Raw genomic sequence first — 15,046 nt, 5'->3', positions numbered from 1 at the left:
GGATAATGGGATCCATATCAGTCTGGACAGATATCAAATGCAATTTTTAAAATTATTTTTAAAGTTTTTCCTAATGAAGTCACTTTTTCAGGGGTGTCAAACTGCCAGCCCAAGGGCCAGATGCATCATAGCAGAATCACACCCACCCCATTGCCGGCAATGACAAAAAAGTTGCAATACGTCACAACATGTGATGTGATGTTGCAAGTTTGACACTCCTGCACTATCTGGTAATACTGCAGGAATCCTCTATGGAGTATCTGTCCTCTGCTCAAGTTATCAATGTAAAATATATATTTATCTCTACTCTGTGTGGCTGTAGCTCAAAGGCAAAGAAAGATTAGATAGCAAACTTCACACACTGTATAATAAATACACTTTAATGTTCCAGATGATACTCTTAAACATCAGTTAGTAAAAAAAACACATTTCAGTTAGAGTTACACAGATTAGAGGTGTATCCAACATCATGGTATGATAGAATGTAGAAACTCAATCCTTTTCATGGGGCTTGGTTCAAAGGATTTATTAGTGGGGGTGGGGGAGAAATCTGAAAAAGTGGATATGAACCAAATACCATCCTTTTATTACAGGATAAGTAAATTGCAGGCCTTACTTTGGTGTAATGGATATGGAGATCATCCTCCAGGAGATGTGCCCAAATTCATTAACCACTTGGTAACTTCTGATTTCTAATCACCTTCAACTAGTCAAGTCTTTATATCTCTGCCATATTTTGATATGTAGATGCCACCTCATCGGTTTATTGTTATTTTTATAATACATACCTAATTAATGGAAATGACTGAATGAGTCTGGTCTCTCTGATAAGGCAAACAGATTCTCACCTACCAGCACTAAAGAAGAAAAGGAATTCTTTAAAACCAGAGTTTATTTATTATAATTTTATTCAAATTTACAGTTAAACAAAAAGTAGCAACAAACCAATGAAATTCAAGGTACAATAAAGTAAATGATTATTCCTCAGAAAATTTTCCATTTCAGTGATAATGAATTGATGGCACCTCTTTATGAAATCTCATTAATCTTATACTAGTTATATTAGTTATATAATATAATCTACCATAATTATATTAACTTGGTTGTTTGCCTTGTTCAAAGGTTGACAGAATAGTAGAAGCTCCCAAGTTTAGATCACCAGATTATGCTGATAATGCTATTTCAGAATAACAGAATAACAGAATTGGAAGGGACTTGGAGGTCTTCTAGTCCAATCCCCCTGCTCAAGAAGGAAACCCTATAACATTTCAAATGATTGTCCAATCTCTTCTCAAAAATGTCTAGTGTTGGAGCACCCACAACTTCTGGAGGCAAGTTATTCCACTGGTTCCTTAGTGCTAAGTTGGTTCTCTCCTTGATTAGTTTTCCATCCATTGCTTCTTGTCCTGCCTTCAGGTGCTTTGGAGAATAGGTTGACTCCTTCTTTGTGGCAGCCCCTCAAATATTGGAACACTGCTATCATGTCATCTCTAATCCTTCTTTTCATTAAACTAGACATACTCAATCCCTGCAACTGTTCTTTTTATGTTTTAGCCTCCAGTCTCCAAATCATCTTTATTGCTCTTTTCTGTAGTCTTTCTAGAGTCTCAATATATTTTTAAATCATGGTGACCAAAACTGGATGTAATATTCCAAGTGTGATCTTACCAAGGCATTATAAAATGGAACTAACACTTCATGTGATCTTGATTCTATCCCTCTATTAATGCAGTTTAGGATTGTGCTTGCTTTTTTGGCAGGTGCAGCACACTGCTTGCTCATATTTAAGTGATTGTCCACTAGGTCTCTGAGATCCCTCTCACAGTTACTACTATTGAGCAGGTACCATCTATACTATATCTGTACGCTTAGGTTTTTCTTGCCTAAATGTAGAACTTTATTTTTCTCACCATTTCCTTGTGCATTCCTGCAACTTGTTAAAATCACAAAAGGAAAACAATCCCAACTTCTTTATATAAAAAGGACATCCATACGAACATTTAAATTTTCTTTAGATGAGATTTGGTGACAGTAAAAAATAACATGAATTATTATCTTTATTTTTTCTGAAATTTATATGCTCCCCATCTCACTATGAAAAGGGACTCTGAGCTTTTTATTACATTGAAAAAGTATATTTTATTTCTTGCAAAAAATTTAAGTACCATTGATTAAAAATATGTTCTCTTGTTTGCTGGGAAATTAAAGTAGGTCTGAGAAAGAAAATCATGGATCAGGTTGCACACAGGTTTTCAACAGTGGAAAGGTCATCGAACATCTGTGGTGGCATAAGTAAATAATTGTAGACCTTGGTCTTAGAGCTTGGTTTTTTTGTTTTGTTTTTTTGCATTCTCATGCTTACAGTATGAGAATAATAACTATTTTAATGTAGAAAATATATTTTTTTCAGAAAATAAGGGACTGAAGATCCAAGAACTTGAGACCATAGGACCTAACACAGTTCAGTTTTGAATTGATTTTTATTTGATTGAATTACTGATTGATTGATTGATTGATTGATTGATTACAGTTCATATGTCATTTACTGATAGAGGAGAATATTTGTAGTTCACAGTTAAAATGAGGGATCCTTGGTGCTTTCTGAGTTTGGTTGTTTTCTTGCAGATGTTTCATTATCCAAACAAGATAACTTCGTTAGTACTGGTAGGGAGTGGGTTTTTCTCTCATTTTATATTGTAGGGGCTTGTCCTGTCAGTGTTTTTTTTGGTGGTCTTGGTGGTTCTTTGATTGCCCTGCTTATTGTCACTTAATCTAACAAGATTCAGAACAGCTTACAATAGATAATAACAATATAAAGCTATTTTAAATAAAACTAAGCAAATCCTTCCTGGCTTGTTATTCTATGTCCTGCATTCATGTACCATATTTTCCTGTCATTATCCTCCCAAAAAATATTTTACAGAATTAGTTGGTGGGAAGCTGTCAAGGGACTCCTGCAGATGCACGAACTCATCACCACAGTTTTGTAACTGAAGTCTGGAAAAAAATTTCTTCCAGGCAACAAAAAGCAATAAAATCTAGTTCATTGAAAGGAACATATATGATTCAAGCTGCTTTATGACTGAAATAGAAATAGCAAATATAATGTAATTTGCCAGCTGTCTCACAATTGCTCATTTAACAACTGTCTAAACTTATGATGTGACTTGAAATGGCTATATTAAATACAGTGCTGTGAGATTACTAAAATATCTGTTCTTTCTTTTTAGTTCTATAGAACTTGGTCCAATGGGGACGCCAATATGCTTACAGATTTCTACCTTGTTATCCAATAGGCTTGGTTGCTTGCTTTATTCAATTTGTATGGCTGCCCATTTCAACAAGTCACTCTGCCCCATTTAATCTTTTCATATGAAACACGCGCACGCGCGCACACACACACACACACACACACAGAGAGAGAGAGAGAGAGACTTACACAAAGAAGCATATTATGAAGCAAAACACCAACTTCTGACATCATCTTTATTTTCAGGAATGCTTCTGACCTCCAAATCTCCATACTGAGCTTTCTTAGCTTAGAAAATAAAAACAAGGAACAGCAGCAACCTGTCAATGCTGCTAACATCAAATGTTATAGCTTGACAAGAGATGAAAAAGTAGCCATTTCATATGTTAAACTTGTGTATTGCTTTAAGATATGGAGTTTAAGGTTGGGAGGGGGAAAGAGGAGGATTGTACCTTCAAGGCCATCTCTACCTAAAGAAGATAAGACCTTGGTGGGTTTTCTAATGGAAGGGAAACTGATTCTTTAAATTAATTGGAGAATATGATTAATGACAAAATTAGAAAGGTGGAGAATTGTGTTTTAATATATTGTGCAAGGGGCGGAGATTTCAGCTTCCTTCAAGCAAGCATTTGCCAGTCTATTAGGCTTTAAAGGTAAACAATGCCTCAGAGTCACTTGAAAAGCCCATACGTCAGAAACTTGACATCAAGCTGGAATCCATACTATTTTTTAAAAAAAAATTGGGAGTCCGGACCTCCCATTGCTGTCTCCAAGTTTGGGAGGCAGTCTGGCAAAGAGTTGCGGAAGATCCCATAATGGAGGGAGAAAAATTACCTGAAGCCAGCTCCCCGGCAGCCACCCCAGTGGGGGAAGGGCCAGCGAAAAAGCTGGCAGGGAAAGAGTTTCAGCAATCCTCCCAGCTGGGAGCTAGCCCCAAACAACCAGGAGAATTGGTCTGGTCGTCAGACTGCATTAAGCCCAGTGGACACTCCAGGCACCTTGGAGCAGCCTTGCCATCCCCAAGGGCTTCAAAGGCAGAGGAGGTGGGACGACAACAAAGAGAATCCTGCACATCGTATTCCCCAGACTAGAGCAGCCAGGCCAGCTGAGATTGAATACTTGGGTGAGTGGAAAATCCTGTCTGCAGATCAGACTGCCTGCCAGACCCAGAAGTCCCCTGCCAAGCCATACAGACCCATAGAGACAGAGGAACCTAGCCTGGGGCCTCTGCAGCAATGGGAGGTTGGGGAACCCCCACAAGTGAAAGGCCAACAACCTCTGAGCTTGCCCCAGCTAATAGAAGACTTGCAACAGCTGGGGGTGGTGCAGAAGCCTGGAGATCAAGAGCTGGTGGGAGGACAATAGGAAGGGTGGCAGTAGCAAGACCCAAATGTGCAACCCCTGAACATACAGCAGGACCAGTGGGGCCAGCAGCAGGGGGGGGGCTGGTAGCCATTAAATCAGCAACCAGAGTGGGGCCAGCAGCAACTGGAGACACAGCAGCAGCAGTAGGGGCCCTGGCAGCCAGTGAATCAACAACCAGGAGGGGGCCAGCAGCAAGTGAGAGCACAACTGGGGGCCCTAGCAACCATTGAAGGAACAACTAGGGTGGGGCCAGCAGCAATGGGAGCCCCAGCAAGCAATGATGAGCCCACCCTTCAGAGCAACCTTCGATGGGGACTCAGAGAAACTGATTTTTTCCACAACCAAGTACGCTCTCACTTGAATCACTGGGGTCACATTTACCCAGACCCAGGTGTGATGGTCGATGTGATTGCATCCAACCTAGAGGGAGAAGCATCTGAATGGTTGAACAATTTATATAATGAGCAGGCCCCTGAATTGGAGGACCCCCACCTTTTCCTCCTAGGGCTGAGGGAAAGATTTGAGGACCCATCCATTGCCCTCAAAGTAGAAGAAAAAATCCATAAGATAAAGCAAACTGGCTGGCCTGCCCTAGAGTACGTGCAGGAGTTTTGAAAGATGGCAGGTTGGATAGAGAGATGGCCTGAGCAATCAATAATTCATCTTTTTAGAGAAGGGTTAGATGACCACCTTTCTCAGGCATGTAACTACTGAGCTGTACCCGACCAGCTGCATGAATGGTACCAGGCAGCGGTGAAATTAGATGTCCAGCTCACCCACTATAAAAAGCCTCCCCCACCTGAAGCTGCGCCAAAACCAGGATCCAGATGGCTACCACCACCACCCCAAAAAACCCCAATGACTGCTATTGCCGAAAGACCTAGACCACCTACAGGTCAGCCAATCAAGTGCTTTTGATGTGGACAGCAGGGACATCAAGCAGCAAACTGCCCAGTTCCTTACCCACAACAGCAGAGTAGACCATATCCAACAACAAGGAAGAAACCCGCACAGCAGCCATCAAGAGAAAAGTCCAATTGGGCCTCCCAGGAGCCCATTACCCAGGTTACGTCCCCACTTTACCCAGTTTTGACAGCAACAATGAAGGGGAGAATGACCCGATGGTGAGTCGATGCATCCTACCTTTTTTATTGCCTGCTAAACTCATAATCCTTAAGTCAGGGGCACAAGTAGACCTGAAAGTGTTACTCGATACCGGCTGCTCCCAATGCATCATTAGCCTGTCATGTGCCTTGAGAGTGGGCATACTGGCAAAGCCGCTCTCCAAACCTGTGAGGTTCGAGCAAGCTGATGGCTTCCTAATGGGAGGGACTTTAGTCAAGCGATTAATGGAGCCCTTACGCCTGGAAATAGGCAAGCACTGGGAGTTTATTCGCTTCCTGGAAGCTCCAAAGATGTCTGAAACTGTCATTCTAGGACTAGCCTGGCTAGACAAATGGAAGCCATTGATCTGGTGGGAAAAGGGAACAAGAACTGTGAGACAACCCATAGGGCCAGATCCCCCCCATTAATTCAACAGATGTTACAGGAGAATTTAGCCCACCCAATGAGCAAGCGCACATGGCTGCCTTATGGCCACCTGGCGAGCCACTCATCCCCAGCAAGTACCAGGACCTAGTGGAGGCATTTAGTGAAAAAGAATGTGACACCTTGCCTCCTCACCATCCCAATGATTGTTCCATTGAACTGTTACCAGGGGCCAAACTAGAACTAAGGAGAAACTTCCTGACAGTTAGAACAATTAACCAGTGGAACAACCTGCCTCCAGAAGTGGTGAATGCTCCAACACTGGAAGTTTTTAAGAAGAGACTGGCCAGCCACTTGTCTGAAATGGTATAGGGTTTCCTGCCTGAGCAGGGGGTTGGACTAGATGACCTCCAAGGTCCCTTCCAACTTTACTATTATGATTATAAAATGTCCACCATTCTTTCTCTGTGGATCTTACCTACTCCATTCAATCACAGTTTGTCTTCTACTCCTTCCCAGACAATCATTCTTATTTAAAGTATTTGCATACTGTTGATTTTACAATGACTTCTGGCAGTTGACAAAAAGAAGTTCACGAGGCAATTATCCCCGGTCCACAAACTGCAGCCCAACTCACACCTCATAGGACCCCTAATCCTGATGACCCCGGGGTAAAGAAAATTAAGTGAGAACTCCTCACTGATCAATGGTTTAAAGACAATAAGACATCCCTAACATGCAGGGATGGTCTGGCTTACAAGGGAGGAAAATTGTACTTGCCTGAAGCTCTTCGTCTTAATGCCCTCAAACACAGCCATGATGTCAAACAGGCTGGACATTTTGGATATCTAAAAATTCTACATCTCACTTTCCAGCAATTTTGGTGGCCGGGACTAAAATGAGATGTAGAAAACTATGTCAACAGTTGTACTGTATGTGCCACCATGAAAAGAAGCCCAGGAAAGACTCCTGGGTTACTGCAATGAATTCAAAGAATTCAGCCCCACACTGGAATACCCTCAGTTACCCTCCACTTCCCATACTCTTGATCATTGGGTGAGGGGTTGGGAAGAAGCTTGGAAAAATACAAGGTAAGGTAAAGGTAAAGGTTCCCCCGCACATGCGTGCTAGTCGTTTCTGACTCATCTCCGTTTCAAAGCCGAAGAGCCAGCGCTTGTCCAAGGACATCTCCATGGTCATGTGGCCGGCATGACTAGACGCCAAAGGCACACAGAGCGCTGTTACCTTCCCACCGTAGTGGTCCCTATTTTTCTACTTGCATTTTTACGTGCTTTCGAACTGCTAGGTTGGCAGAAGCTGGGACGAGTAACAGGTGCTCACTCTGTTATGCGGCACTCGGGATTCGACCTGCCAAACTGCCGACCTTCAGATCGACAAGCTCAGCGTCCTAACCCACTGAGCCACTGCGTCCCTTGGAAAAATACAAAGGTGGCCTTAAAAAAGAACTTTGAGACCTACAGAAAACAAACTGACAAAAAGAGAGCTCCACAAAGAACATTCCAAGTTGGGGAAAAGGTCTATTTGTCAACCAAATACTTACACCTTAAACTACCCAATAAGAAATTTGGACCAAAATTCTTGGGGCCTTTCTCCATTGGGAAAATCATCAACCCAGTCACAGTAAAATTGAAACTACCCAGACTTTTGGGGAAAATTCACCCGGTGTTCCATTGTAGCTTGCTGAAACATTTTGAACCTCCACTTTAAGACCTCCCCCTAAGAAAGCACCTGGACCCCTCGTGATAGCAGGACAGACACATTATGAAGTGAAATGTATTCTTGACTTTAGAATCATTAAGGGAAAATTGCAATACCTAGTACAATGGAAGGGATACCCATTGTCTGAAGCCATTTGAGTGAAATCTACTGACGTGAAAGCTGACAGACTTATCAAAAGGTTTTATGAGAAATACCCCAACAAACCAAACACCAGTTCCTAACTTGTGTTTTGTTTACATTACAGGATCTGTCCTTTTTGTAAGGGGGGCCGGATGTCAATGCTGCTAACATCAAATGTTATTGCTTGACAAGAGATGAAAAAGTAGCCATTTCATATGTTAAACTTGTGTATTGCTTTAAGAGATTGAGTTTAAGGTTGGGAGGGGGGGCCATCTCTACCTAAAGAAGATAAGACCTTGGCGGGTTTTGTAATGGAAGGGAAACTGATTCTTTAATCACAAAATTAGAAAGGTGGAGAATTGTGTTTTAATATATTGTGCAAGGGGCGGAGATTTCAGATTCCATCTTCCTTCGAGCAAGCATTTGCCACTGTATTAGGCAGAATAAAGGACTTTAAAGATAAACAATGCCTCACAGTCACTTGAAAAGCCCATACGTCGGAAACTGACACAACCTGGTTGTTTAGGGAAAAACAGAACAAAACAGGGATCTCTTCCTATAGAAGGGAATGTTAATGTTACATTTCTTTAATGTTAGGTAGCATTTAATTAAACTTAGGCACTAGACCATATATAACATGCTTTTAAAATTCCAGTGGTATCACCAGCTCCAAAAAGGAGGCAACTGCAATAATTTGGAAGTTTTTCCTAGTTTTCTCTGAAGTCTAACAAATATCTCTATACTGATCATTAAAAATAGAATACAATGAATGGTCGCTATACCATAAATATTTTTTTAATTATTTCATCTCACAGCAGTTGTGCTTCTCATTTACTAGGCTCATCATAAATAACAGTAGTTGGCCTATTTGATTCATAAAATAGCATCTATTGCTACTGCTATTGTATTTCACATTACAGCTTCATTCACCTTGAGATAGACAGTATATATTTTAGAATTAAATTCAATGATAAGATAGATGCATCAGCCACCCAGAGCTCTGTATTTCCAGATGCAAAAAAATATGCAAAACATGCATCATGCACATGCTTTCTTCATGTACAGAAGAAAACATTAAGAATCATAAAAGTTAGTCACTCCTTGGTTTAAGGTGCACTTTGCAAAAGCCAAGTTTAATAGTAGTACAGAAAGATAATAGATTAAGTGAAAGGAAGGATGACTTTGTTGTATTCTGTGAGCTGACTATTAATGAACAAGATGGCAGGATTTTTTTTAATAATACACTGTGGCATTGCAACATATAAAACCTTATTTTAATACTTTAAGGAAATGAAAATCTATTACCAAAGACATATTACTTGAGTGCATAATCCACTGAGATACTGATCCAGAAGAAGCAATGCAAACCTAAGGAATAAGAGTTCAGAATAAGAGAGTTGGAACAGACCTTAGAGGTGTTTGAGTCCAACCCCTGATCAAGCAGGAGACCATACCATTTCAGACAAATGACTGCACAATCTCTTCTTAAAAACCTTCAGTGATGGAGCACCCACAATTTCTGGAGACAAATCATTCTACTGATTAATTGATGTAACTGTCAGGAAGTTTTTCCTTATTTCTAAGTTGGATCTCCCTTGATTAGTTTCCTTCCATTGTCCTGCCTTCAGGTGTCTTGGAGAATAGGTTGACACCCCCTCTTTGTGGCAGCCCCTAAGATATTGGAACACTGCTGTCATGTCACTCCTTGTCCTTTTAGGAATGATACTCTAGATGCTAACAGCATGTTAAAATAGTTTTATAAAAGTATTAGCAAAGAATAAAAAGCAGCAATAGTCTCCTATTCATAATATAGATGGAACCATGTTTTGAGGAGATATTCCTCCATTTTCTCCTATTTTTTTTATAAAACAAACTCCCAATATAGGAAGTCTGTTTTAATAACCACACATCATCATTTCTGCAATCTTCTATTAATTTTAAGATGGATTTCAAGAGCCTGTGACAGACGTCAGCTGTATTCCCCAATAATGTGATATGTTACAGCAAAACAAATCCTTCATTATATGAGAGTTTTGTGCTAACTTAAAATGAACAATAGCTGAAAAATTTGGAAATCCATTATAAGTCCAATTAACATTGATACAGAAAAAAATCTTTATTGCTAAATGAGAGAATGTAATATCATAGAAATGATATTTTTATTTATAGGTAGAATGACCATAGAATATAATTTGAGTTTATTACCAGTGAAGAAGAAAAAAATCAGTCCAATCTTACAGGATCAAAATGAGCAAGTGTCTAAATAAACTGTAAAATGTCTTTTCAAAGACATTATTATTCAAAATTGAAATCCAAATGATGACATTAATCAAAAAACATTGCTCAAAACTTTTGAAGTCCTATCTGTTCAGTCTTACATTTTTCCCACATTGAGCTGTCAGATGAAAAATACACAAGTTTGGTATGAGTATAATAGTATCTGTTGCTCACGTTTTCTAATTTTTAGAGTCATAGTTATTTTTGAAGCTCAAATTATGTAACTATCAGAATTAATAATTATTAACCACCTTATCTGTCATAAATTTATTTCATCTCTTGTCAAAGTAGTCATATTAGCCCTTGTTTTGTCTGCTGATTTGCTGTCATAGATTCTAAAGACAAATTCTACAAATCCTCTCTATTATTATTATTTTTTGCCAGATTTTGTATACGTGTGTAGATTGTAGGGGTTCATTGGCAGAATTTTTGGCTACTTCAGTTCAGCTCGTTTTATCCTCTTTTACTAAATAATGGGGGAAAAACCTCAGTCAAGATTTGGCTTCAATATTTTGCAGCTTAGAATTAGTGCAGTCCTGATTAGTTGCTTTTTTCTTGCAATAAATTACTAAAAAAAGATATACATGAAGAAAATTAATGTTAAAAGAAATGGATATACCGTATTTCATATGTCAATATTAATAGACTTTCAGTAAATGGACAGTGAATAATAGAACAATATTTTATAAACAGGAACAATTTTTTAATTTCTGTCCTGCAATCAACATATCAACTTTCCTCTATAAAAATATAAACTCCTTGCCTACACACACACACACACACACACAAAAGAGAGAGAGAACTCTGCTTGCCAACTCACCCAAGGGAGTCAAATAGAAGATATTTTGGCAATAGTTCGGCTAAAAAGTTTATTAGATTCTCCTGTCACATCCACTGCTAGCCAGCTGCTAGAGCTTGATCCAAAACATAGATGACTTCTCAATGATTATTACTGTTGGACGACAGACTGTCCAAACTAGGAAGAGGAGTCAAGTGAGAAATTAGTCTGGAATCTCTACATAGGTATAAGAAGGCAAGGTCCATCCCCTCTTTGAATTCTGTTGAACCTTAATTAGTCTGGCTCAGCCAGTCTGAGAAGATTTCTGTGGTATAGGCATGAACAATAACTAATTGAAATCATGTGTGGATCTGATTGTTTGCACCTAATGATTACAATGCTGATAGATGGCATGGTACCATCCACTCTGACAAGCTGCTATCTATATCTCTGGGATCTAGGGTCCAATAAATCTAAAGTAGAGTCACTGTGATGATGTATTTGATCCTTTCATCCCAGAGAGCCATGATCTTCCAAACTTCTCTTAAGCTTTCTATCTATCTATCTATCTATCTATCTATCTATCTATCTATCTATCTATCTATCTATCTATCTTGCTCAAAGAAATAAAGGGAACACAAGATAAGACATCCTACTATTAAATACAGTACATTGTGTTGTTTAAGTGTTCCCTTTATTTTTTGAGCATATATATATATATATGACAGAGAACTCTTATCTAGATTATTTTCAGATGGACTTTCAGATAGAGAACTCTTATCTAGATTATTTTCAGATGGACTTTCAGATAAGTGATGTGCCAAACCATGCAAGAATGCTCTGTATGTTGTGCCATACATTCTTTGTTATCCTTTCTTCCACCTATTACTACTTGTTTTTAATAACCATTTGAGATCTCTCATTTCATCCAAATGTTTAAGTGTATAATTTGTTTGTACTTGAACTATTTATTCCTTAATTTGAAGATGCACAGTGCTTCAAAATGTCTTTACAATACATAAATATGTATAGCAATAATGACAACATATAGTAATAAAAGTAACATTGCAGTTTCACCAAATGTGAAGTAAATTGGGCTGCAGTCTTTGCTGAAGAATCCTAAATTTATTTTAAAACTTATATACCAGTTTTTTTTTCAACCAAGGGTCTACAACAAAACAGAATTAAGTAATAGTTAATTTTTATTTCAATAAGGAATAACCTTACTGAATACAAGAATCTTTACGATTCTTGCATTAAGAAAAATGTTTAATTTATGTGATTGTGTTTTTCATTCTTGTATGTGCAAGAATCAACTAATTACAAAGATTTTCTCTTTTTTTGTTTATTTAGGAAAAGAAGAATACATTGCAACATTCAAAGGATCAGAGTATTTCTGCTATGACCTCTCACAGAATCCTATTCAAAGCAGCAGCGATGAAATAACTCTGTCCTTTAAAACTCTACAGAGGAATGGACTAATGCTTCACACTGGGAAATCAGCTGATTATGTCAACCTTGCCCTGAAAAATGGAGCTGTCTCCTTAGTTATTAATTTGGGCTCAGGGGCCTTTGAAGCACTGGTGGAACCTGTGAATGGGAAATTTAATGACAATGCCTGGCATGATGTGAAAGTAACCAGGAATCTGCGTCAGGTAACAGTACAATGGTTACAGCAATAACTGACTTTGCTTCTGCTACAGCTAAGTGTTTGGTTATATTAGAGTTAGAATAACAAGCAGCTGAGTGTTTAACAGACCTATGTGAACCCAAAGGTTCACCATGTTATATAGAGATGTATAATTCTTTTTATACATGAGCACAGGCACACCTAGAAAGTAATTTTTAACCAGGATTGCTCTGAACAATTATGCAAGCACAGCCAGATGCTTAAAGTTGTTTATGTGTGAGAGGCAGGTGGACTGGGAAGAGTAGATCATTTTTATTAAGAAGATTAGACACCCAGATAATCCATTTTTTCCCAGGCTATTATTTCATATTTGTAATTTTCCAGAAGCTCCTTTTTTATATTGCTGAAACAAAGCTGAATGTTTCTTTGTTTTTCTTTTTATCTACTGGGTCTCTCAACTATATTTTAAGAAATCGAAAACTGATTATAAAGATGGAATAAATACCTAAAAATACATTTATAACAGACAATTTCCTCAAAGAAACATGTCCTGCCAATGAACTTATGCTTAGCATTTATATCCTTAGGTTGCACTTCTGTATATAAGTTACTGATGCAAGAATTCCAATGAAATTGATGAGAGTTATCCATGCAAAAATGGTGGTAGGATCATATCCAAAATAGTTTGTTCTATTCTGTTTCATTCAAATAGTTGTGAACAATTTTGCTTTAATCGTCAAGGTAAAAATCATTGTGATATTTTAGTGGTTATGCTTGCTTTCAGAACAAACTTTTGCTTTTCTGTAAAATCAAATTTAGTGAGAGGGAACTACATTAATAGTGAGATGCTAATAGCAGGTGGATCTATGGCTGAAATGTGATACAGACAGTAAAGCCTAAATGAAAACCGTTCAATTATCCATTGTGGTAATAATATATCACACTTAACTCTGTGTGGGATTTGACTCTATAAGACCAGTTACTACCACTTACCGGGAAGCTTCTGCTGGCTTTGGACAATTTGCTGATTTTTAAACCAATGTAGACATCTCTTTTATGTACAGGTCTACCAGGGAGGTTGCAGCCAGCTCTGAGCCTTCTTCTATGCAATTCAAAAGCTGTGTAAAAATGTTTCTAAGGATGACCCCTGTGCAGGATGCTAAACATCTTATTAGAAGAAACATGTGATAGACATTTTTACATCTCTGTGTTGAGAACAGAAAGCAGAGCAGAGCAGAGCAGAGCAGAACAGAACAGAACAGAACAGAACAGAACAGAACAGAATAGAATAGGAGCTGGAAGGGACCTTGGAAGTCTTCTAGTCCAGCTCCCTATACCTTTACCTATACAATTTCAAACAAGTATTGTTAGTGGTACTTACAGTGTTACCAAAAAGCTGTGAGACAGAGTACAGAGTGTATAGCAGTGGTAAAGAAATAACATAAATAATAAATATGTTTAAGATATGAATATATAGTAATTGTAGATGTTGAAAGTTTTTGCTCTAGCTCTCTCTTGCACACAAATCCTTTTTAAACGTTAAATAGGAGTTGTAGTGGAAGCCATGCTATCTTTCTCCAATTTCACTGAAATATGCAGCATATAGACAGTTCAGTTTTGTTGTGAGAATAAGAATGATAATTTTCATGTCTATATGTAAAATAAATATAAGCTTAATCATAGAAACAGTAATTAAAAGATCATGAATACAGTACAACTATTTTTTTAAAAAAGTAGACATTGAATTAGACTACACTTTCTAGATTTGCCTTTGCTCATCCAAAAGTGTTGAAACAATGAAGCTCTTTAAAAATATGTAGAAAGAGAGTGAAAGGGATCAGGTACAGATATTCTGGCAGGTGCATGATCAGACAGTCAGATGCAGAAATCCATTCTACTCATTGTTGTGTGTCAGGATCAGGGGAGTCCGTGAGGCGGTCAAAAAAGTCAAAATGATACCCACATCTGCACAATCAAAGCCCTGACCCTTTTAACGAAAGGATGGGGTTTTAATTGCATAGCTGCAGCTGCCATCTTGACTTTTATGACCCCCAATCCCACGGACACCCCGGGTCGAGATATTTGCTTGGTTTCATTGCAGTAAATTGTGATCCTAAAGTCCATCAATATGACCGAAAGACATATTGGAGTTGAAAAGGAGTCCTTGTGTGCTGAGTGAAAAATAAAATGAAATGAAATGAACATTTAAAAAATTGAGTACTAGGGGATTCCTAGTGATTTGTGGGGAAATGAGTTTGGGAAAGGATGGGGACCAGGAGAAGACGAGGTCAGATGATGAGCTTTAGGTATTCCAACACAAGAGTCATTTCGAATGTCTGTCAGAAACATTCAGCTGGAGGAGAACAAAAGGAACGTGGTTGTATATCTGTTTCTGTCT

The 15,046-nt window shown here is 38.5% G+C and overlaps 1 protein-coding gene across 21 annotated transcripts in view; it reads left to right on the top strand.

The window, feature by feature from the left end:
• NRXN1 (neurexin 1) overlaps positions 1-15,046 on the top strand; it is a gene marked incomplete at its 5' end in the record, with an annotated part of 949,216 nt that overhangs the window by 275,103 nt on the left and 659,067 nt on the right. For 20 of the 21 annotated variants that reach the window (XM_083350272.1, XM_083350275.1, XM_083350271.1 and 17 more), the window contains one exon: positions 12,372-12,673. In XM_083350272.1, coding sequence (XP_083206398.1) covers positions 12,372-12,673 — 302 coding nt within the window. Of the gene's footprint in view, positions 1-12,335; positions 12,674-15,046 lie in introns of all 21 variants that reach the window. The other variant, XM_083350263.1, reaches the window with a different exon arrangement.

This window comes from Vipera ursinii, assembly GCF_947247035.1.
Source record: "Vipera ursinii genome assembly, chromosome: 1".
NCBI lineage: Eukaryota > Metazoa > Chordata > Lepidosauria > Squamata > Viperidae > Vipera > Vipera ursinii.
The sequence above is the reverse complement of the archived record's forward strand: the minus strand, read 5'-3'. Positions and strand labels throughout refer to the sequence as shown.